This window comes from Perna viridis, chromosome 7 (assembly GCF_037379345.1).
Source record: "Perna viridis isolate PV_CMFRI_1.1 ecotype Kerala chromosome 7, ASM3737934v1, whole genome shotgun sequence".
In the NCBI taxonomy this organism is placed as follows: Eukaryota; Metazoa; Mollusca; class Bivalvia; order Mytilida; family Mytilidae; genus Perna; species Perna viridis.
The window spans coordinates 40,091,815-40,118,955 of NC_142451.1; the positions used below are offsets into that span (position 1 = coordinate 40,091,815).

The following is a 27,141-nucleotide window of genomic DNA, read 5'->3' on the forward strand; positions in this document are numbered from 1 at the left end:
TGTTGCTCTGTGGGCAGGGCGCCTAGCCCCCGGCTAGGGTTCTGAGCACTATTTAGTCGCGGGCGGGAAGAAAAACTAATTGTATGAAATATTTAAAAACAGTGTGTTAATAAAAAGAAGATATAAAAGATTTAAGAAATACAATTATATAACAGAAATATATTCAACTAATTTTGTCATATTTGAACTGATGTATATGGTACTACAGTCAACAACAATTTGAAATGAAAATCTCCATGCAGATAACTTAACTTCGGAAAGAAATAAAAACGTCAAATAAAAATATTTAGTGTTTTATTTAAAAAAATGAGAAAAATTCCAAAAAAGCCCCTACCTTGTTGTCAGTAGATATGATGTCCCTTCTATTGAATAATCTTTAGTACAGTTTCTATGAGAGTACTCTTTCAACAAGATAAATCAACACAACCCAGGTGTTATCTTTCCTTAATCTTTTTATCTCCTCTCTGACTTATAAGAATCGTTCCTTTATTTTTCAGTATCGTTGTTAAAAAGAAATTCTTCGGCTTTTAAATTCAATCAGATCGTATTCAAATCATATGAATTTATGCCTATTTTCCTACGCAATTATTTGATCCACACGCTGACGTTTTATCGCAGGCTTTGGTTGAAATAACTCTAACTTTTAATTAATAAGGGTGGACTTTCATGTGAACATTGTGATGTGATGTAACACATATGAGGCATTATAATTACTGGAATCACAAATTCAGGCATGATTATATTGATTTTATTATCTTAGTTTTTGAGAATTATTAATAATAAAATATCTAATATGAAATTAATTATTGCAATCTAGTTTTCATTTACGGAGATTTTAGCAGATAAAGATACCTGTGAAATTAACTATTTTGGTATCGAAACCAATTCGTTGTCGACCAAATTTGGATCATGGATTTTCAAGACCACATATAATTGTGTTTCACTCTGTAATGAACCGACAGCTAGACAGAATAATAAAAATCTACATATATAAGATGTAAGATCTATATTGTAAATTAAAGATATATACATTTGTTCATCTGCTAGCAAATTTGTTGTTATAATTATTAATGAAGCGAGTCTTACAGTGAATGACAATGTTTACATTTTTTGAAATCCAAGATGATATTAGTAGACTTTTTTGTTGTCTTATATCTTTAATTTATCTTCTTTTTTTTTTTTTTTTTGTTTTTTTTTTGTTTTTGTTTTGTTTTGTTTTGTTTTGTTTTTGTTTTGTTTTTTAAGGGGGTTGCTAAATTTCAATGAAAGAGCTATAAACATTTCTTTAGAGCCGAACTCTAAAAAATCATTTCTATGCGTTGTACATTTTTGTTGTATTATGCAACATATTTCTGTTATTATAAAACTTAAATCTTTTGGTTTATATTATGGCATTGAATGCAAATACATAACACAGCAAAAATACTTAGACTTATTACGATATCATTCAAGACGTGTATACTGAAAGATTTATTTTTTTAGTAGAGGTCAGTGTAGAAATCATAAATGTTTGTTTATGTGGTTTATGTTGTAATAAACAACCTTAATTTAGATTTGAATTTGTTAGGGAGTTAAAAAAAGAACTCAGTGCCTATTCTGCTGGTGGTAAAGTAAAGGCAAAATGGTAACATGGAAGCCCGGATAATTTTTTCGTTCCACCAGTTTCTCCCAAAAATAACCCCAGGTCACCAGTGACTTTTTGTATTTTGATACAATTGTACAAGAAGGAAGTTTATTTAGATATGTTCAATTTTTTGTTTTTAGTTTATTTACTCAAGTATTATACTTTTCCAACACTGGTAACCTGAGTCTATATTTTTAGCAACCATAAAACCCCAGGGTCACTTATGATATTGACAAATGGTCAGTAAATATAAGCATCGCATGCAACGTGGTTTATAACATATGATTGAGAAAAAGATTGTGATCAAGCAGTATAAATGATATTAATAATTCTTTATTTCTGAAAGTATCCATCCGCCACGTTCCCCTTTTTATTATCCCAAAGTATAGCACTTTTTACATGACGCATTCTAAATGACATTTCTGCATAACCAAAGCGTTATTAGCATACCCATGATTAGAAATTTAAATAGTAACTAAAGACACAAATCCTTGATAACATAAATGCATAAACATAAATATTAATCAGCATTAATTAACTTAAAGTTTCAACGGTACTAGAAATTTGAAAATGAAACTCAATCACACTTGAAAGAAATCTGTTATTGCAGACTGATAAAAACTGTTTAAGTTTACTACAACGGCTTTGTCGAGCGTTAACCTCGGAAGTGCAAGTTTGGAATGAACTTTTGAATGATCTATATAATAATTTGTTCATAACAATTACAAGAAAAACTGATCTTTCGTACAATTCAAATTTTTACACTAATGACGTGCCCGGCACGATGCCATATAAAAGAATAGTTACTTTCGATTTTGATACTGATAATACGATGTGTTCCAGATTGTCAGTATCAAAATCGAAAGTACCTGTTATATTGTTATCGGTATCCAGTTTCAATGTTCATTTAGAATTTTTAGACTTCTTGCAAATACACAACGTAGGTGTGTAAAGTCATTTTCATTCTAAAATCTAAAGCATTGTTTCCGATGTTTCTACGAACATTTTTATTATCGTGTCATGAACGAGAGGTTGAAAAATATCAGTCAACAAGTTCAGATTGTCAGTATCAAAATCGAAAGTACCTGTTATATTGTTATCGGTATCCAGTTTCAATGTTCATTTAGAATTTTTAGACTTCTTGCAAATACACAACGTAGGTGTGTAAAGTCATTTTCATTCTAAAATCTAAAGCATTGTTTCCGATGTTTCTACGAACATTTTTAATATCGTGTCATGAACGAGAGGTTGAAAAATATCAGTCAACAAGTTCAAATAAAAAAGTACAGGCTAATGATAGATAGTGAACTCTAAGTTACAAGATAGTTATAATGTAAATCTTGGAATTAAGTTATGATTAAAGTTCAGTTATTCATCCTAAGGGATAGTTATAGTGCTTCTATGTTCATAAGTCATTAGATAATCATGTAATGAATTATACGACTCAGTGTAATCGGAAGAACGTCTTAAGAGTTTATATAGCTCAGTAGGGAAAAGGAATTACGATTGTTACAGATTAGCAAACTACAAGTTTATATTCGACAAAATGTTTATGTTAAGGTAATATGGGTTAAATTATAAGAGACAAATTCAACTGTAAGTTATTTTTAATGAAAGTTTTGCTTAGAGCTGGAAATTTTAAATCGCATCTAGAAAAAAAAAAAACAATTCTACATCGCAATAATTAATTCATGCAACAATATCTGAATTTTCGGTGTTCAAAATGGGGATGGTCAAGTGCACCGTAGGGGTAAACGTCCTCTGTTTTTTCTAGAAACAGTCACCGAGTTGTTCGTACAATATGAAGTCCGGTGTATACGAAAGAGGAAGGAAAGCAATGAAACGGTGATCAAACGGCTCTCATGGTGCAGATGGAAACACCGTAATGATCCATGAGTTCATGAATAAAGGGTAAAGATACATCTTGGATATACAGTCCAAAGCAAAATTTCCATCTGCCATTACTTTTCTAATATCATTGTTGATTGGGTATACATGTACAGTGAAACCTGTCAAAACCAAACCCTGAATCATCCGGGAAAAAATGTCTAATCAAGACCTTTGTTCGGTCTCTTATATGAATTTAAATGTATATTGATTTTTGGCGGAGGACGCACACGTCTGAAACGAACCTTTTTTGACGTCGAAAAGGGGTTCGGTATGGAGATGTTATACTGTATTAAGTTTCTTACAGTAAAAATTCATAATCGGTCTAGAATTCACCTATTGTCTTGTTAAACGTTGATCGAACGACAGCATATGCTGGGGAGGGGGGTAATCGCGAACAGTTAGACACATTGAGCTTTGTAAAGGGTGAAAGTTTGGATTGTAAATAAAATAACACACAAAAAATAAATAAAAAATCACTAATTTGTGTAATAATATATTTCACTACAATCGTTTAGGAAGACTTAACTTTCCTTTAATGATAATTTTCATATGGCCAGTTTATTGAAATGTACGTATCCGCAGGGTTAGTTGTATAGTAATAGTGAGTAAGATGGGATAACTTAATTGATCAAGTTACACAAACAAACCGAAAAACAAAACCCCTGACAAAAAACAAAAAACAAAAAAAAAAAAAAAACAAAATAGAAAAGAAAAGAAAACAAGAGCATAAACCAAAGAAAACATTTTTCTAATTTAATTATTTAAACCTTTAACATAAACTTAAAAACGATTAGATAACTGAATCAAGTAAAGTCCTGGAAAAAAAGAGAAAAAAGCAAACACATGAACAACCTAGATCTTTGAATTTATAGATATCGCACAGACAATTTAAATCTAATACGCAAAACAGAATTTTCCTGGATGGAATAATCAAGTGCACCGGAAAACATCAATTGATGTTTACTGCGTGTAATTCTAAGTGTATTGCATCATGATCCTAGTTTTTGTTTTAAACTATCACTATCGATGATTTAATATTTTTGATGTCGTACTCATTTTCACTTACAACTGTTATATGAAGTAGTGTCATTTTCTAATAGTTCTTTATTTCATGAATATTTTTTTTGTAATGTTCCAATTATCTGATGAAAGCAGTAATTTCTTTCATGTCTCTTTTAATTTGTCTTTTATGGAGAAAAAAATGTCTTATGGACCAAACTTGATACATCGTTTATATTCTACTATATTTCATGTTGTTCGTTTATTATGTTGAATATGTCACCGGAACTTCGAGTATTACACACACGGCACGTATCAAATATTGTTTTCCTTCGTTTAAAAACGTTATGAAATGCGTATTAGGTAAAAACAAGAACGAATGAAAAAAGAATAACATTTACTTTATAAATTCTTATTCATTTCATATTTTGAATTAAACATACTGTGAAACCTGACCAAACCGGGCCCCTTTCGGTTTAGACAGGTGTTCAGTTAACCAAGGTTCAAAATTCAAACTGATATAAACGGACTTTTTAAAATGTTTGGTTAGTTTTACCACATTTATCTGTATAAGTTCTGGTATGTTCTTTATAAGTACATGGTAAACTTCTCTTCACTTTTTTGTACTATATCTTTTGGAAATCGTGTCAACTAGATGCTGTCGTCGACTTCATTTTCAGAAAATCCGTAACTTTCTGGATACCATCATCCTTTTCAAACTGTCCAATTTCTCTTAGCCCATTTATCAAATAATTTTACAAATAGTCAGCCTGACTTATTCAAGTAAATTACAACATATGATAATGGTCTTTGACACAATGTTTATAGCATTTACATTTTAAGTCAAGCAACTAAGTACTTATAAGTCACTATAATATGTGAACGAATAGATAACAACAAGAAATAGACATTTAATGTGATGAACATGTTTCGTCTAAGTTACCCCTTTAGTTACCAATGATTATAATGAAAACTGATGGCTTATTTGTATGTAGGATTGAGCCTCTTGTAGATAAATAGAGATGATACAAGTCATTTTTGTCAAATGAAGTTGACATGTTGATATAAACAGTTTTATTATACGAGAAAGATCGATCAGGAGATCAGAGATTGGGGAATTGAGATAATCTTTGCGAACTGAGGAGATTAACTAAAATAACCTCGGTTTGAAAACGGGTGGTATATTAGATAATTCATACGGCTGACCTTTCGTCTCTCCGAATCTTCTTCGCTACAAATTTCTTTGTAGAGCTTTATAAATATGCCATATCACGGGGTATTGATCTAACACCTGAGCGAAAAAAAATATAATATTTTTATCATATGGATGGTAGTTTGGGGAATTTTTTATTTATCATAGCTTACAGTTTTCTAATATCACGGTATCTTAATCAGAAAAAAAATACATGTTTAGGGTACGACTATAGATGCTTTAAACAAGTTTTTTTTCATATATTTAGGAGTAAATTAGTAAGTATGCCCTTCAAGGAACATGAATGAAAGAATAGGGTTAATTGTTGTGTGTAAATAAAGTTTTTATACCCCAAATTGTGCACAAAGTTCAATTAATCATAAGGTTTCCTTCCGACACTTATGCTGAATTTTCATTCTCATGGAATGGGATATTGGAACAAAAAAAAAAACGCCTTTCTTTGTATACGAATCGCTCATCTAACACAACGTTATCAAATGTGAACGCCTGTACATGTCTTAATATACCAAGATAATAACAACATTAGAAAAAAAATGGTATGCACACATCAGAGTGTATTTACTTAAACCAGTTCTAAAACAAATGTATGTCGTTGACGTGAAAGCAACACATATATGTAATTCAATATTTTTCACCAGAAAACTTTATAATATCTGGCTTGAAACCTTTGGCACATGGACACTTTATTTTACCTTACTTGAAAAAAAAAGTATTATAGCAGTTTATCTTTCCTAAAATTCTATCATTATCACAAATAATCAGCATTTACCAATACAGGAAAAAAAATACCAAGCACAAAAATGATTAAGTTTACAGTTTATGCTTGTCAATTATTCGGTTTTTAAATTAGTTATACTTAATTACTTATCGAGTATTCAAACCCTGATTCAATATTATTTCTCTTTGTTTTAACGTGCAATGAGAAGTTTCAAAAACATGTTCCGAATTATGGACTTGAAGTTATCCCGATAGCAATGAATGCCAGAAACGCAACAAAATTCTCTTGCGCGTACATGTAACTTGGAAAAGGTCGGACCCTTAGGAACGGCAAATCAATATAGACCATTGAAAATTCTAGACTTGATATTTAAATTCGCGCCTTTCAAATTTAACTCAGAATCCAAAAGCTCGCAGTCAAGACTGTCAACTACCGATCCGAAAACGGTTGGTTCTTGAAAGACTTCAATCGATTCTAAAAATTGAAAATGATGTCGAAATTGAGTACAATACTTGGCTGTCAAACGTTTGCTTATGAATTTTAATTCCTTGATTCTCATACTGAATTCAATGTTGAGGCAGAGTACACTGTCGGACTGTTAATTAGCAATGTAATAATGTTTCTTTTTTTAAATTAAACTCTTCGATTCTCTCATTGCACTGAGTGTCAAAAAGACATAAACTATCAGACTGCCAATTACCGATGAGACAAGTTGCAAATGATCTTGACAACAACAAAACATTTATTGGTGGTTATCGATATTAAATTTAAAAGTGTCTTTGTCTGCTCGGGCTGAAATCCTGTGGAGGGTTTTATTTTACTTAAAAGTGATAATTTTAAGATGAAAGTGTTTTAAAGATTATTGTCAATCCTTTACTTTGATGTCAGTGACAAATATACTTTTGTAAGACGGTGATTGTTTGATAACGTTATATTTGATAGCTCGTTTGTTATTTCGATTATACGAGGAGAAATGGTTCACACAATGCAGCGTCTAGCATCGAAAAAATATTTTATATATATGTACCAAGAATTGTTGTATTTTGAAATTACATAATAATTTTGTCGAGTTCGTTTGATCGTACAAATACCGCATACCACACTAACAATCAAATGCAATGAGCATAGAGTATTACTATAATTAGTTTACTTTTCTATCTTCAATTGTATTAAAAAAATAATTTGAATTTTTGAATTTAGAACACATTGTGTCGATGTCACAGCTTAGTTTTTTAACTTGTAGCTCAATAGGACAGTAGATAGACTATTCTGTGTTGAAAAATATATTTAAGCATTCACATCATAGATTTGACAGAAATTTTCATTAGAACAAAATTTAAAAACACTGAGTCGTCATTCCTTGTAATATTCATGGTAGGTAGCTACAATAACATAGCTTCTTCATATACTTCAGTAGAACATAGCGGTGTGGCTTTGGATTTATATTTCGATTCATTTAGTTTTGAGAACTTTTATCATATTCATTTGTTTTATATAAAACTGTTTAATTATTGGTTCTTATTCAACTGATGAATGAATTCTACTTGAAAAAACGTGTACAATTTACCGAAATTTACCGAGACACAACTCCTACAAATCATTGGAACGTTTGTATTCAGGCTCTATATATCAATCTCACGTAAGCATCAAAGTAACTTGGATTGATTTCATTCTGTTTCGCCCCGTGCAGGTCCGGATGTTAAAAGAATAGACCTGCAGCAGCGCTAAGCTTGTCGTATAAGGGGACTAAATGGTGCTCAGAAACCTAGCCGGGGGCTAGGCGCTCTGCCCACAGAGCAACTGGGATGTGTGCCCCAGGTGGTTGAATGGGGTACCCCTGGCAAGTTACATGCCGGGGTTGTCAGGCTATAATACGGAAAACCTGACCGCAAACCATAGTGGTGCACCGTGTTGGGAAAGATGCCACGTTCCTTGCACGCTAAAGAACCCTGCTGTGGTATTCGATAGGAGTAGGAACCTTTGCGCTCCGCCACAGGAGGCTAAATTGCCCGACCTTACCCACTTCTCCCTTTTTCCAGTGGCAATCAAAATTTGTCGACCCCATTGTCCTTGTGTCCCATCCTTTTTTTTCATTTCATGTTCATTTTATCATCCATTCATCGTCTGAATATAGCTGAAATATTGCTGCTCGGACGTTAAACCCCAACAAACAAACAAACAAACAATCATTCTGTTTCAAATGAAAGCTTAAAAGACTTTGGTGAAATTGAATATGATACAAACATATCATCACTGATTTCAAGAGTTATGTCCCTTATCCTAGGTCTACCTCCTTAATCTATCAGACCTGTGCGTTTAAACTTTAACTAGTAATTAATAGGGAAAAATGGAATTGACATTTTTATTAGGAAGACAATTATATAGCTCCCACAAGTAGGTATATACAATACAAATCCAAATTGTAAATTACTATATTGTCATGTCACTCGTGAAGTGTCATAACCGACGCATGTACTACATTATGTCTTAATACATTACTGGGCTATTTCGTGTAGTTTGCAATTTCTTCATGCCATGGGCCCTGGTTAGATTATTCAATTACTATTTTTTCTTCTTGTAAGTTACAAAGATAACATATGAGTTAGAATATTAAAACTTTTGCCACAGCAGCTGGCCCAATTTCTTCCAAATAACTGGTATTACAATTTTATAGTGATTGAGGGCAAAACGAGCTCGCTGAACTTGTTAATTTGGCTCTGGGCATCAATAATTTGATATGGTTTATAGTATGGTCTAAATAAAGAGAAAGGTGTAAGAAAAGAATAAAAAAAAATAAACATCACGTATTGATTTTTCATTTTCGTTTGATTCAATAATCACAGACCAATTAGTTCTACTTTTGAATGTTTGACAGCTTTATCCTGTTAACATTAAAATCAATGTCAATCATATAAAATAAGTGTCAAAGTTCAAAACATATCACAACATTGCTTGAAACAAGTATTTTAGTAAATAGCAATCTGAAATACGGTATCAAATGTTAACGCTATGTTTGTCAAAACGTTGCTTAGACGTAATTATTTTGTAGAAAGATAAAATAAATATTTACCATAACTTTTATAATATACAAGTTTTAAACAACGATCTTACTTTTAGCGTATCAGTTGCAAGTATTGTCCTTGAACGATAAATGATTGTTCCAGTATGTTTAAAAGATATTTAGACAACAGTCATGGTGAAAAATAAATAAACACACGACCAACATTTCGTGCAACTCATAACCCTCACCTATTCAAAAATATGAATAAAATAGTCCTATTAGAATCGAAAGAAACTCCATTTTATCATTATTCATCACGGACTGACCATTTATGGTGTTATTTTACCCCTCGTTATCGCTGGGGGTAATATAATGCGACATAAATTTCCAGCCCATGGTAAAATAATGATAAAATTGAGTTTCCCTTATTTATTTCTGAAATTGTGAAGCCAAACCTTTATCATTAAGGACATACAGAAGGATCCAAGACTCAAAAGGCGGAGGGGGAGGAAGAGGCTGTCCTAAGAAAAGACCCGACCCAATGATTTTTAATTTTATATTTAGTTAACTTAACCTTTTCAGTACAAGGTTGTTGACCAGTCTCCTGATGTCTCTATGATCGGCCCATAACTAGCATGAAAGAAATATAAAAATAATGATGTGCCATTTCTTTTCTTCTGGTATTGTATAGATATTTTGTAATTGCATTACATCTGTGGAACAAATCTACGAAAAACAGTACAGTGAGTGATATGTGTTTATATATGTCATTTGTTCAAAGCCTCGTTATCAATTGATGAGCATATTGGTTTATTTAAATAATTGATTAAGACTGTCATTCATCGACGGATCAATGACTGATGGTTAGATGAAAAATTTTGACACACCGCAATACAGCGTCAGAAATCAGATAAGGAACTGTATATTTTGTTGAAGTAAGGTCTTGCTTAAACAAAACAAATTTCATCTGCCACGGCTACTTTTTAAGCGATTTTTTTATATGAATTCAGTTAAATGTGAAGACTAAAATAAGTCTTCAGTTTCTTATCACTAGGTCCTTAAGTCTTTGCGGTTAATTTTGTTAAAATATTTTATCATTTGGCACATTTTTGTACATATGTTAAAACATATTGTATATTCTAAATGTATTATGTTTGAGATATAATTTCATTTCAAGTTTTACTTAAATTATACATTATGAGATACCGATATATTTCCGGTCTATAACATTGATTTCAAATATAAATTCCAATATTATTTTTTATCAAATGGAAAATGTTACTAAAGCGACTGTGGTAATATTGGATTGATTAAGGAACATTCTAATCAATCATCAGATCTATAGAAACTTAAGTGGCAGTCTATATAAATGTCAGAATGAGGTGATTCGTGCATGTCGATAATTTACAAAATTCAGTATTTCTTTACTCAGAAACAATCACACACCACCAAAACTTTATAGGCTATCATTTTTTATCACTTTTGAGGTTAAAATTATTAAGATTGAACACGAACCATAACCTTAGCACTTTTCAAGAGTAAACGTTCTTCACTTGGTTGAGTTAATTAGAGAAAGACGAATGTATGGTTTGCTCAAAATACAGATCTGTATACAGAAAGACTGTAGTTGCATAAAATATTGTGTTTGCAGATCGAAGCAGCATTGTTTATTCATTACATAACCTCTACCATTGACAGTGTTTGAATGTTATGTGGATTTGTTCTTAATAAAAATGTTCAGTAAAATAGCCATCCATTTCTAAAGTAGTTAAATAAACACAGCGAGAATATGAACTCCCTAAGTATTTCACAAAATGAATGTTTTATCAATTAAATAAAAGAAAGATTGTACTGTTCGTTTTCTTTCCATAAAAAGAAAGTTGCACCGATTGAATTCACATAAGGAATATTATACCAGCTGTATCCTTTCAAAAAAGGAAGATTTTGCCATTTTATTTTATCCATGGAAAGAAGATTAAAACTTTTGGAATGAGACATAAGTATCTCTAATCGTAAGGAACACAATCTTATGAACAATAATTATCGTTATGTGAAAGTATAGTTGTTTGTTTGTTTGTTGGGGTTTAAAGTCCGAGCACCAATATTTCAGCTATATTCAGGCGATGAACATGAAATTGATGACAAAATGAACATGAAACGATTATGAAATGAAAAAGAGATGGGTCACAAGGACAATAGGGTCGACAAATTTTGATTGCCACTGGAAATAGGGAGAGGTGGGTAGAGTCGGGCAATTTAGCCTCCTGTGGCGGAGCCCTATGGTTCCTACTCCGGGAGAATACCACAGTTGGGTTCTTTCACGTGGGATGAACGTGGCATCTTTCGCAACACAGTGCACCACTATGGTTTGCGGTCAGGTTTTCCGTAATATAACCTGATAACCCCGGCATGTAACACGCCAAGGGTACCCCATTCCACCACCTGGGGCACACATCCCAGTTGCTCTGAGGGCAGAGCGCCCAAACCCCCGGCTAGGGTTCTGAGCACTATTTAGTCGCCTTTTACGACAAGCTTAGCGCTGCTGCAGGTCTATTCTTATGACACCCGGACCTGCACGGGAAAGTATAGTACATGTAGACAATGTAGACAAAAACACCGTTTGTTTGGTGGTTTTTTTTTCTACACCATCAATCACTTAACCACTGGTAGTGTCTGAATTTTATGTGGACTGGGAAATAATTGAAATTTGGTATAGCAGATCTTTGGAGGCATGGCTGGGTTTAAAATTTTTAAAAGATGATTATTCTTAGGTTGAATATGGTTGACTATATATAGCACTTTATGGTCTTGTAAAACACAAAAGATAATCAGTCATATATATTTTAAATTTTGATATGCTGTTCACATGTTTCAAGGAGTAACCCCTCCTCAACAGGATAAGAATCAAGTATAATGGAATATTCTTAACCCACACCAATTGTAAACAAGAAGTACTCAAAACAAAAACTATCGAAATAGGAAGCCACCGAAAAGTTCTACCATGTGCAATAGAAGGGATGAAGCCTAAGTGCTTTATATCTTTTGAAATTTTTAATACATTTTTTTTTATTAATAATTTTGTTTAATTAATCTACAAGAACATAACTTATTATTGAAATTTTGATACTAGAAATTTTGATTAATTGTTTTGATAAAGTTTGTCCACAAAGTATAACTTATTCTTGTAATGAAGTACCTGTCGGGAAAAGATAGACATATGGCTTATTTGTATTTCATACTGTTGGATTCTTCCCCCGTCAAATATTGAGTAAAGTTGAAAACGTTTACATTTTTTTTCTTTTTTCGTAAGAATTATTTTTGTAAATTATTTTAATCGACAACCATAAAAGCTTGGTGAAGTTTTAAGATTTCTTTTCTCGTCATTTTATCAAAACTTTGTAATACGAGTTTGACTTGAACAAGTGAACTTGACGGGGACAATTTTTCCATTTTCTCTTAGTTTTAAGCCTCGTCGGTATAGTTGTTAAATGCTAGGCCCGTTTATGTATACATACATAACAAAATAACAGTGGATATGTAAGATGTTATACAAACCAAATGATGTACACATATTTTCCACATCAATAAAATGGTCAACGTTTCGGTAGGTTGTTACAAATATTATCTGAAGTATTTGTCGAGAAAAGATAGACATGTAGCTTATTTGTATTTCATTCTATTGGATTCTTCCCCTGTCAAATATTGAGTAAAGTTAAAAATGTTTATATATATTTTTTCTTTTTTCGTAAGAATTCATTTTTTTATTTCACATCAATTAAATGGTCAACGTTTCAGTAAGTTGTTACAAATAGTATCCAAAGTATACAACTGATGAAATATTAAAACAAACATGTCATAGTGTCATGTTGATTTTTTTTCAGTAGATTATAACAGACCACTGCTGTCCTTTTAAATAATTTATAATGTCTCTTTTTTCAAATCATCTACGTTAACCATTTACGCCAAACAAAAAACAAAACAAAACAAACAAACAAACAGCAAACATACAAATTACAAAACGTAATTTCTAAAGGTAGGGCGAGAAAAAAACCCGAAAAATGCCCAAAGAGTTACAGTGTATTTTATAAAAAAAAAATAAACAAACAAACAAAATTTTTTTAAATATTGTTTTGTAATATTTGTATGACAATGCAAGTTTGAATAGCAATGGAGGTTAACCAAAGCTGGAGAATTTTATAAATATCTTCTTATCTGTAATCTTACCTTAGAGAATATCATAGTAATAGATGTTGTCCAACGGTCTGTTCCTTAAAGAGAAAGAATTGGTTTATTTGCTTCATATATATGTACTCATGTATAAACAAGTATCTTGGGCCAGATAGTCTAATTAACAATTGGACATTGAGGAGCCATTGCGAAACCATTAAACTGGGAGTATCAACGGATTAAGCATTTCCGGCTCTTAAGACAACGATTTAACGCTCACTTAAAGTTAACGTTAATTTTGTGATGCATCTACGAAACTATCAGAAATCGTTTACAATAAAATCCAAAAGAATCCCATACCTCAAAGAACGGCTATCATTAAAATTTTATACTTGTAGTTGCGACGGAACGACTTTATAGACTTTTAAGTGGAATTGTGGGTTCCGGCATAATGTTTCATTTTCATTGACTTTCGATTGATCTCGGTCGATTTCGTAATTTAAATGGAGCTGAACTGCAGTTATCTGTCATTGCAAACTCATTGTCATTTTATTCTTCCATGCGATGAAACCGCACTTCGTCTTATCTATCTTTGAATTGTAGATCACCTCGTTATAATAAGTATAAAAATAAATGACGACAAACTTGCTTTTAAAGAAAATATATTTGTAGAAGGAAAGTAACTGAATATATGTAGATAATTGACCTTTTGAATGTCTTTGTCTTTGTGTCTAAATTCAATAATCAAAGCAAGTTGATTACTGAATTATTTTATTTTAACGATGATTCGAAAAAAAAATTCAGTGATAACCAATCCTTTTTATTTCTGATGAAAAGAATTTATAAGTCAATGATTTTACTACAATACCACTATTTTCGTTTCATAACAAATGACTAATAAAAAAAAACGTTTTACGGTTAATTGTTCTAAATTATAAACCTATTTCCAAATTAAGTTAATCAAAGTCAACAATAATTGTCTTTTTGTAGTATAATATTTTTTTCTGTGAAGGAATGCAGATGTACCGATGTATCAGATTCCAAAATATATAAACATTAGGATAAGAGTTCTACTGTAGACAATAGAAAGTTTTGTATCTATGTTGAGTAAGTTTTCTGCACTTCAGGATAAGACTATCCTTCAATCAGAATTGAAACATATACAGTTTGTTATGTCATGTTTGTATCGAATTTGAGATTTGTACACGACCTGATTAATACATCGTCATGTTCCTACCACTGCATGATTTCCAAAATGGGTTCCCAATTATTCTGGATTAAAGGTCATGTATCTTTCATAATCAATAGAAAATCATTTTGGGAGCTAAGAGTTCTACATGAACTTCAAAAATATAATTGATTGATATTATGCCAATCTGATTTGAAGGTGACCACATTTCGCGATCTAATGCCGGTGAAAGGGAGACAACACACACCACATTTGATCTATATATATATTTTTATATATCGCAAATTTGACAGTTCTAATATCGTTGGGAATTTTTCAGACCCTTATACTATACATCGTGTACTAAGTTACAGCCCTAAATTAATCCTACGAGGAGGAATGACCCGGCCAGCGAAAGCTATATTTTTATATAGCCTAGCTGACCGAGAGGTCTAGGGCGCTGGACTTTGTGCAGGCGGTGTTGCCATAGATGTCACAGCGGTACGAGTTCGAGTCCCGCGGATGGAACGACCAAACATTTGCATCGCAAATTTGACAGTTCTAACATCGTTTGGAATTTTTCAGACCTTTCATACGTTTCCCTGTATCAATTTAATCCGATGGAACAGTGTAGGAAATAGAGTCGTCACATTCTGAGACATATATATATATATATATATATATATATATGCATATGTTTTAACTATCAATATGATGTATTATTATAAGTGATCATGAAATAAAATTATTCGATTATATTTCAACAAGATGATATAAAACGTGATTAAACATTTTCAAACAGCTTATGAAAGAGTAATCAAGGGAACCAAGGTTATAGCGGTAATCAAAAGAATGTAATCCAGGGACAAAGACCAGACATGGAAAACAGACATACACAACAAAGAACATAAAGTAACTAAAATCATACATACAAAATAACAAAAGTAAAAGAGCAACTCGGACTCCACTAAAACTGGGAGCATGGACCAGGTGCACCGGTAGGATAAGCGTCCAATTGAAGTAATGCAAAACAATGATTTAATTGAGTATTAAATCATTTGCATGAATATTATCAGTTTGTAAAAAACAGCAAAGGTGAATTACAAAATTAAAAAAATGTTTTGAAACATCTATGTCAGTGTGCATATTCATGAAACATGATTTAATAACACAAATGAACTGTACAAAAATGCAACGTTTTCTAAATTTGAAGATAATATTCAACACTTTAGTCAAAAAGAGTTTAAAAAAATACCGCATTGAAAAACTCTAGGCACTATACAAGTGGAATGAAAAAGTCCATGTTAAGATGGCAATATCAGGGAAAAAAGAAACCGAAAAAAATGTATGAAAAAAAATCTGGTCCTGATTTTGCACAGACCATTCCAACAGATAGTTGTGATTAAACTAAGTTTACGGCACTTAACCCTCCCGCTCCAATCACAATTGTATGACTTCTAGTATATTGCATACAAACAGGCAGCATATAATTGCCACAGGGCAAAGTTTATTTTATTAACCAATATTTTGTTTTGATAAGCATAACAAGTTATAACAAAAGTCTTTCACTTATTATCTTTAACTATAAAAATGACAGCATTGTCTTCATTTATGAATGGTAAGAAATTGTTGTTTAATCGATCGTATGCCTACAAAATAGACTTTTTATGTGAGAAAATAATTTATCATTTAGTAGAATGCTTTATCTGTGGATGAGCGGTTTTTATTTGTTTATCTTAACTGCTTGTCTTCGTTTTATTTAATTTTATAATGATGTTGTCTTACTTTGTGATTGTAAAAGAGCATTAACGGATTTGTACTTTTAACAATTTATTAAGCTTTTCGTTTTTGTGAACAATTTATCTGATCTTTCATCATTTTGAAATTGTAATTGATAAATCACATGAAATTTAAATAAACCAGTAAGTGTATATTCGTGTTTTGCATTTCATTATTTTTTGTACTCCTACACGGAAGCGACGAACACCATGCAACGATGGGTTTGTGATTTAGTAATTAATATATAGTCATAATGGATATAAAGTGAGAGGTTGTGACATATAGAGAATGCATGTAACACATAGAAAAATAAATATATCCCATGTTGTATCGATCATTTTGTACACATGGTTTTATCTGAAGGAGGTGTTGGAAACTAATAAAAAATTTCTCATTAGTTTATCAATTTAAGAACTATCAAGCCCGGAACAGTGACTGAAGTTCAAAATTCACTCCAGACGCTGCAGTCCTCCCTCTCAAAATCTTGCGTAGTCGGGAAAAAAATCATTTTACGCGACGCTATCCGATTGTCTAACGACGCATGATTTGAATGACGCCCGAGAATTTCGAGAAGCCTGTCTGCAGCGTTTAGTAAAAGAGAAAACGAACGTCTACCGCCGCGAGCAGCTTGAAGAACTGTGGTTTGATGTATTATTGCTACAATGGTTTTAGATAAAAGACAATGGTATCAAGGTATCAATGTCTAAATTTTATGTATCTTATTCTATTATATTGATTTCTCACCTGTCCTCCCCATATAAACTATGATGCTATATCTAAACAGTCAATACTTGCAATGAATCGCAGTTATCTTTCGTTCTTTTGGGCAGCAGTACTTTTTATAATTCTTGGTTGCATTAAAAAATATCTCGAAAAAATTATTAAAATATCATTACTTCTCACACAAAGCAGTGTTTACTTATACTTGAAGTAACTAATTGAAAATGATAGAATTTGGTATACGATGTAATCTGTTTTAACTTTAAGACCGCGTTTGGACTTAAATGTTTGTTCGATTTACACAGATATTCGATTTATACAGGTTAAAATATATTTCATTTTATATAAACGGATCTTAAAATGTTTCGACAGGTTTACTGATTATTCAGTGTTCAGTTTAGTCAGGTTCCACTGTTTTATAGGGCTCTCTGTCAGTCAACACGTCTCATTCTGTCTCTACTTTAAGGAGTTGTTTAGTTTCTTGGAAGATGTAATTTTTTATGAAAAAAAAAGATCTGTGATTTCTAAAACCTAAACAAAGTTGAACATAAGCCATCTATAGTTAGTTAAAATCAAATGTTGAATTCAGGCTTTGATAATTTCTTGAGTACCTTTTATGATAAAGTACGTCAGTACTTTAAAAAACAAATATATATATTTAAATAAATATAACTGGAAGTTTATCTTACGCATAATTTTCCTGAAATGAAAAAGGATACTCAATCTTTGACAATTTCGAACCATGTTAAATCATAATGTTTCTTTTTCAACATTAAATCGGTAGTGTTTAAGCCAGAGTTTGATGCAATACTGTTTGTCTGAGGTAGTACAAGCTGCCATTTTTCGGCCATGAAATATCTAGAAAAACAACCTTTACACAAACGTTTCCTTCATTAAGGGTTTTAAGACGTTTTAAGAGCAATACTTGCACAAACGCAAACATGTCCTCGTTTTTAGCACTATATATGCAGCCTGCCCCGCGTCGTTCATTGAATACCTATGGGAGGCCTTGAGTTGACGCTTTTAATTTCGGCGGGGTTGTTGTCTCTTTGACGTATTCATCATATCTATTTTCGTTATATTGTAATATCTGTTTTTAGCACCTTAGTTTTTTGCTTATTTTCACCTTTTCTTTGACTTATGCCTTTTTTGCCAATATTTTCTTACTCAAGTTCAATTGTTGATAATAGAATATAATTTTAGTCAAAGAAGTCCTGCCAATGTCGATACGGCAGATGTTTTAGAGTACAAATTTAAATGTAAATTTATTTTTACGAAATCGTAAGATTCATATAAAATGTTTGTACTTCTGAATATTGCAGTACATTTTGCTGTCATGGCTGTTTAACCAAAATCAAAGTAGCGATTACATAATCTTTTTAGATGAACAAAACTCTTATTATTATGTTCAAATACACCAAGCATTAAAACTTTTTCTGGAAAAAATGACAGATGTAAACAACTCATTTCAGATGATGTACTTACATAAAAACAGTATATTAGAGGACGATTTCTTATAACGTATTACTACATTCTTGTCATTAAAAATAAAACAAATTATGGAGGCAATTTTAATATCATATCAATTCTATTTAACACTGGATAATAATGAAACACTAAGTCATGGAATTTTCTCTGTTTGTGTTGCTGTACTCTGTAAGTGTATCAATTAGTCTTGATTTATATACGGCATGTAACCGCCTCATCGTGTTGTTGGGAGCTTAGAGATCGATGGTAAAATAATACTATTTACCAAACTATACGACAAACACGATGACTTTCAATTCCGTATTGTCAACTTCAGAGCCTGCGTATGGAGTTTTCGTATCACAGCTCATACGTTATGCCAAAGCTTGCCGTTACTACGAAGACTTTTTGTATCGCGTTGGACTTCTTACAATTAGGCTTCTAGAGCAGGGTTATGTTGCTACAAGATTGAAGTCATCACTACAGACTTTTCATCATGAACTCGTGGATCTTTATGGTGTATCCATCTGCACCATGAAAACTGATTTGTTCAAAGTGTCATAGTTTTCCTTTCCTCTTTCGTCTTCCCCGGACTTGAGTATTTATGAACAATTCGGCGTGTGTTTCTAGAAAAGCAGAGGACGCTTACCCTACCGGTGCATCTGGTCCATGCTTCCAGTTTTAGTGGAGTCCAAGTTGCTCATTTACTTTTGTTACTTAGTATGTATGATTTTGGTTATTTTGTGTTGGTCTTTGATTTGTGTGTCTTTGTCCCTGGATCACATTCTTTTGATTTACGTTAGAATCTTGGTTCCCTTGATTACTATTTAACAGTTAGTTGTTTATAAGTTTTATGATGACACATAATTACCCACGAATCTTTATATATAAATTGTAAATACGACAGAAGAACATTCAACTTGGAGTGGTTAAGTTTTCTTTGTTGTCGTTACATCGGGTAAACAATTTGATATTGTTTCAGTTGAAATTTGTGACGCAGCAGCTTACTTAAGAAGCAGGTGAGATGTTTTTACATTTACATTAAATTTATACGTTATCAACATCCATTTCACTCATCATGAATTTAGAAAGTTTGAATTATTTTAGTTAGAAAGGAATATATTTGTATATTCTATTTTTTATCATGAAAAACAAATTGTTGTAAGTGTGCATAGGAAATTTGTTTTCATTTTGTGAATGTGAACAATCGAAGTAAATCGACATTTTTGAGGAAAAGTTTGGTGGCTATATTCGCCATTTTCTTTCCGTTTTAAATGTAAAATATGAGCAATATAATAAATGCAAAAGCATTTTTTTATCATTATCTGTAACGTATGTTTAATGATTGCTTGAGGTTTGATTGTTTAATAGAATACCTCGATTCGTTTCCGTTTTAAGTTTACAATAGAAATAAATTCAAATCAGTACAACAATTGCGACTGAAACTAGATAAACTGCGAATAAAAATTTTAAAAGAATATACACTCTCCCCTCTCTAGAAATATTTAAACATTATTTTTGAAAAGCTTGTATTATTATTATAGCTGCATTGTTAGAAATAAACAAATGATAGCCTTGACCCACCCCTGAAAGCTCCGTCAAAATATTAAAAATAAAAGTGAAAATATAAAAGTAGTCAGCATAGGTTTACATCGGTTAAGTCTATTATCAAATGCTGTAATTTGCCATACCAACATAAAGCTTCAGCCAAAATATCTAGTGACTGCGATAAGTACTTACACAAAAAGACCTGATGCCGGAAAGTTGCGGATCATCGATCAAAAAAACAAACTAAATCATGCGAGGATCACCAAACCCGTCCCGTTTTTTTAAGGATGAGCTTTTTTAAGTAATCATGCGTAAAATAATCCTTATTATACAAATCTATGAGGGCATATATTTCTGGATGTTAATATGTTCGTAAAAAACAAAACAAAAACTTCAAAATTTCGAATTTCAAACGTCTTACCTAAATGACGTATAATTTTGGCACCATTATGACGTCCTTCCAAAAAATTAATGCCACAAAACATTATTTTCATCAAAATTGGACAAATTAAATTTTCCACCGCGTTGGCAGCTTATTATTAATTATTAATCAAGGCAGTGTAAAGAAAGTAAAATTAAATTTTAACGAAACCGAAAAAGTTTGAATTTTCATCCGCTGTGGCGGCCATTTTCAAAATGCTGGTCGATACGTAACTCAAATTGCCAATTGAGCCGCAGATTATTAATGGGGACGATTCAAACAACCTAGATATCAATTTTCATCAAAATCGGACAACTTTGAATTTTCGACTGCGTTGGCGACCATTTTGAAAATGCCAACCGAGACGCACGCAATTTTTTTTCGGGATTTTGTTTGGACTATTGAGCTTTATATATACACCAAGTATCGTTCAATTCTGATCAGAAGTTTTTGAGATATATGATGTTACAATTTTCGGTGTAAAAAAATGGGTATGTCCAGTCCGTCGGCAATTTTTGAAAAAAATGGCGGCAGCTGGAAATTTTTGTTCAAAGTTCTGCATCCGTCGAAGGGTAGTTCTAACTTCCTGCAAAGTTTCAACTCAATCAGACCAGCCACTTTTGAGAAAAAGGGCGGATACTTCAACAATTTTTCATGACAGGAGAATTGAAATAATAATAATAATTAAAATTTACGTTTCCACGAAACGTGTAGAAGTCGCCTCCCGTTTCCTTATCTGTGTTTTGAGAAACATATCGTCAGATGAACTGCTTATTATTAATCGAGGCAGCGTAAAGATCCTGGAGATAAAATTTCGTCGAAATCGAATTTATTTTTAATTTTTCATCGCTGTGGCGGCCATTTTGAAAATGGCAGCCGATACGTGGCTCAAATTGTCGATTGGGCTGCAGATTATGAATCAGAATGTCTGAAAGAACCTCGATATCAATTTTCATCAAAATCGGAAAACTTTGAATTTTCGCACGTTATGCCGGTCATTTTGAAAATGGCATATGACACGCAGCTCAAATTGCCAATTCACCGCAGATTATTAATTAGGATGACTTAAAGAATCTAAATATTAATTTTCATCAAAATCTGAAAATTTTCGTTGTCGGCTATTTTGAAATTGGCGGCCGAGACGCACGCAATTTTTTTCCTAATTTTGTTTGGACTGTTGAGCATAATTTACACACCAAGTTTCGTCAAATTCTGATCAGCGGTTTTCGAGATAATTGCCGGTGTAAAAAAATGTGTACCTTTAGTCCGAAGGCCATTTTGAAAAAAATGACGGCAGCTAGAAATTTTTTAATGAATTTCTGCATCCTTCGAGGAGTAGTTCTAACATGTTGCAAAGATTCATCTCAATTTGGACCAGCCACTTTTGAGAAAAAAGGCGGACACTGTCTACAATTTTTATGACAGGAGAATTGAAATAATGATAATAATTAAAATTTACGTTTCCACGAAACGTGTAGAAGTCGCCTCACGTCTCCTGGTCAACCTTTGATAACAATATCATCAATGGAACTGCTTACAATAAATCGAGGCAGCGCAAAAGACCTGGATATCAAATTTCATCAAAATCGAACGACTTTGAATTTTTATCGCCGGCCATTTTGTAAATGCTGATCGATCTGTAGTTCAAATTATTGGTTGAGCCGCACATTCCTAATTGGGACGTCTTAAAGAACCTAGATATCAATTTTCATCGAAATCAGACAAATTTTAATTTTCGACCGCGTTGGCGGCCATTTTGAAAATTGCACGCGAGACGCGCGCGATTTTTTAAATTTTTTGTGAAGTGAACATCTATGGGTTAACATTCCAAAACATTTGAATTTAGCATACTATTTTAAGCTTAAATATTAAGTTTCATAAAATTCTAATGACATTTACATAATTTTCCAAGAGGGGACCTTATTTTGGATGGCGGCCATTTTAAAATGGTGGCCACCTAAAAAAAACCTGAAATATGCATTCAATCACATGTAGATGGTTTGATATAAATCTTAAGTGTGTTGAAGATATCTGAAGCCACTTTTTCCTACATAAAGGAAAAAAATCTGAAAAATTGCCAAAAATGGCGATTTTTTTCGGTTTTTTTTGTTACCATAGCAACACAAAACATATCGATTGACTTTTTTGCATAATGTTGTAGAGCTCATCAAACTCTACCACAACACCAATTTTCAAGATCCTGACCACCTAGGTTTCCGAGATATCGTAATGTCCTAAATTATGACCTATCCCTTTTTTCCACCAAAGCGCCCCTCCACTTCGTGGTGGGCACTTAATAATAAGGAACATAGTAAAAACAATATGTCACCGCCACTTCGTGGTCGGTGACTTAATGACATGCATTAAAACAACGGTAAAAAAAAAACAATTTTGGTTGTGCAATTAATCACTTTTTATAGTACAATGCACAAGTAAACTCACGCATTCTAGCAAAGTTTATACAACATTATTCAACGTGAATATAGTTTGTGCCATCTAGTGCAACGAATATGCATTCTGTGTTTGAAAACTTTCTTTCATGCTAAAATTTTAAATAGAATAAGGCACAGCATAATTAATGACGCAAACGAGATAAAAAAAAAAGTTACTACTTGAGCTTCTCATTGAATTTTCAATAATTGTCTTCATTTAATTCTATACAGAAAGGCTGCCTTATTCAAGAAACATATTGTGCTTGATTTATCTCTGTCATGTTTAATAATATCGGGTGTTATTGATACAAACTCTTTCTTTATCTGATATTTACTATTTTACACATGTACACATCATCTGATTTGCCCACACTGATTCAGATTACAACGATCAACTTTACCCGATGACAAACTTAATCCTTTTATAGAAGTGCATGTTGTACTAATAAAATTAACAAGTATTGCCTCATAATAAAACTGTGTTAAATATACTTTTGAAATATTTTTTACACTGAAGCACTTTAACAATTTTCATATAATTCTCGATATGCATCTCTAGTCACTATTCATGTTATAGTAAAATAACGAAAAGTACCAACAACTAAGTACAAGTACATGTAATTGAGGCGTTTAACACTTGTGTTTTTCTGTTTTTTTTTTTTTCTTTTTGTTAAGCAATACAGTTTATGATACTCCATGTTAAGGTAATTAACAAAATAAAGCTACTTGGAGGTCGTTCTAGAATATTAGTTAAAATAACTACTCAAATTGAAGTGCATTAGAGACTTTAACATTTTTGTTATGATTTACACAAATATAGATTTATGAAAGCATGGACCGATAAAACATTTTTGGAAGTAAATCAACAGGGCAAAGATTATTTTGGTGTTTAAAAAGACATTTAGGTATTACCTCGAGGTTTACAAAATAGGGGGAAAACTTATCTCCCCTCTTGAGATATCTGACAAACGACGGCATATCAATATCATGCAATTAACAAAACTTAAAATAACAGAAATACTGGAGCTTCAAAACTAAATCATCTTACCAGTTTATAGGTCATAATCAAAATTTTGTGGCCGATGTATGATCCTCTCAATTTAAAGACATATTAAGAAATATATTAAAGTGCAAGTTCGCAATTTTTTCAAATTTTGCATATGCATTAGGAACACTATATTGACCAATAAAAGCCAATTCTTTCATCTCAAATATTTATAATAAGTCTAAAATTGGCATCGAAATATCAGAACCTTTACTACGGAGGTTATGTGATTGGTCACAGGTGGTGTTGTATTCGATGGGTTTATTCCCATTTGTCCCACATTTGAAAAAAACTATATTCCCAGTTGTCCAACATTCTTATAACAATAAATAATTAATTAGTGTTTTGACAAAGTTATAGTCTTTTTCTAGTACTCCACTATCACCATCTAGTCATATACATGTAGATACATATTTTTGATTGGAATTAAAAAAAAATAATAATAATAAAAATAATAAGTGAAGTTAATTATTTTAACTAATTAAACCAGCAGTCATATAATAAATTTTAATAACTGACCACATTAATTGGCTAATCAATTTCTTTCTAAGTGGGCTTGCTTATGAGCAACATGCCACTTCAGCTTGTTGAAATCAATGTGAACACATCTCAAAAGAGGTATATATTGAAAGTAAAAATGTCAACTTGAATCAAAGTCAAAATGGCTAATACACAGCTAAACATAGAATTCATAGAGAACAGTAGAGGTGGACAAAGTCTTGTTCACAACAATTACCGTTTCCAGGTAAAGAATCGTCGTGAAGAAAGGGTTTACTGGCGGTGTGCTGTCAGAACATGCCCAGCTACTATAAGAACCTTAAACAACATACCAGTAGGTTACAACATTCAACACAACCACAGAGATGGTACATTCTTCACCTGCCCTTCTGTATTTACTCAAATCTACACAGTTCATGGCAAAGTAAATGGTCAGATGTATTCTCTTGTTTATGGTCTACTCCCTGGCAAGAGTGAAGACGTTTACAGAAGGTTTTTTAGTATTGTACATACCAACTGCACAAACCAGCAACTTCAACTTCAGCCTTCAACTTTTCTTCTGGACTTCGAGACTGCGACAATCAATGCAGCAAAGACTGTCTTTCCTAACATTGCAATTCGAGGGTGTTTTTTTTTCATTTCACGCAGTGTATTTGGAGGAAGACACAGCAATCAGGACTACAAACACAGTACAAAGAAAATGAAGTCATCAAGACACTGGTAAGCAGAGCAGCAGTGCTACCCTTAGTTTCTCTGCAAAGTGTAGAAGATGTGTGGTTTAATGCTTTGACTGACTTGGAAAATGCCGATATTAACATCAACACAATACCATTTACAGACTATGTAACAACGCAGTGGGTAAAGTCTGATCAGCAAATCTGGAACCACTTTGACCATGATGAATCCAGAACAACCACTTAGAGGGATGGCATTCCAAGATTAAGAAACAAATACAGGAGACACATCCGAACATCTACACATTCATTACTCATCTCAAGCAGATCCAGTCAGCCAATGAAGTAAATATCATCCAAATTAGAGCAGAGGGACTACCAACAAGAAAGCGCCGCAAATACAGAAATATTGACAACAGACTGCAACTACTCAAACAAAGACTACGCAACGGGGAAATCACAGATCAATTATGCTGATGCAGCATCTCAGCTTATTCACCTTGGGTAGAAGTGTATGAACATTTTACTGTTTGTTTTATACTGTAATAGTGCATTATTATCATTCTCTGTTAATTTTTGTGAATCTTGTTATTTTCATAAATATTGAAATATATCATAAAGCAATTAATAAATATTAGAAAAAATTATTGTTGTTCCAATTATCACCCAAGGAGAAAAATATTAATATGGAAAAAGCATCATCAAAAAGCACAGTTCAAAATGCATTCAAACTATTCACATGGAATATCTCCCTCTGTTACCAGGCATCAGTACAAAGGATTGGAAAAGATCTATTTTATTTTATAATAAGTTACATATTTTATAGCAATAAATATACTTCAGGAACAATTTATCTATAGATACTACATAATACAATTAGATAATATTCAGAAAAAAGACTATACATAATTACCCATTGTAATAAGGGTGTGAAAACAACTAATTAACATGTACACAATTCCCACTTGTCCCACACATTTTTACCTGTAATTATAAAATGTGGGACAACTGGGATGACACCATTCGATGTGGGAGTTGTCATCGATATGTCTAATAACCGCATGGCCAAAAATCGAAGTGACCCAATATACACCGATTAAGTCAACTACAATATGCGGTGCAAGGTAGCCGGTTGTTTCACGGTCAATAGTTCTGGTAAAAGTATTTTTATCATCCATGACCCAAGGACGAAGTTTTCACTGTGTGATCAATGGTTATTAAACATTAAATTTCCCTGTCACAGCTTAACATACGTATAAATAACAGCAGAGTCAACATAGTGTACGAAGATCAAGCTGCTTTGAAAGAAGTCTGATGGTAATTTTATTTGTATTTTTCAATCTGTTCTTTAAAACAATCGTCATTAATTATGATTTAAAATTTTCAGGTACTACCGTATCATCGTAGATTTTAGGTTTTGACGTTTGTAAGGTTAAAAAGGGAAATAAATCCTCCATTCTTATTATTTTTCTTCGGAATATTTTCATTCCCCATGAACTTTTTGATTAATTTCAATCCTTACAAAGGTGCAGTTTTTTCGTGTTTCGCGAAAACGGCTAGGTTACATTGTGAATAAAATTACGCCCACTATGTGCTAAATTTATACGAAATATTTGTTATGCTTCTAATTATTCTTCAATGTAATAATGAATTCAGACTGCCGGAATGTAATATAGTTGATATGGAAATCCTTTGATTTTTACATTTGATACGACTATAAAAAAACTTTGCAAAACTTTTTATTGATAATAAAATTATAAAGATTATTTTTGTATCA

General features: G+C 32.2%; 1 protein-coding gene across 2 annotated transcripts in view; it reads right to left on the reverse strand.

The window, feature by feature from the left end:
• LOC148612682 (uncharacterized) overlaps positions 1-13,785 on the reverse strand; it is a 30,712-nt gene extending 16,927 nt beyond the window's left edge. The window contains exon 1 of one of the 2 annotated variants that reach the window (XM_088590544.1): positions 13,670-13,785. In XM_088590544.1, coding sequence (XP_088446670.1) covers positions 13,670-13,684 — 15 coding nt within the window. In that variant the 5' untranslated portion in view covers positions 13,685-13,785. Of the gene's footprint in view, positions 1-334; positions 615-13,669 lie in introns of those variants that run through there. The other variant, XM_088590545.1, reaches the window with a different exon arrangement.
• Between the last annotated feature and the right edge of the window lie 13,356 nt (positions 13,786-27,141).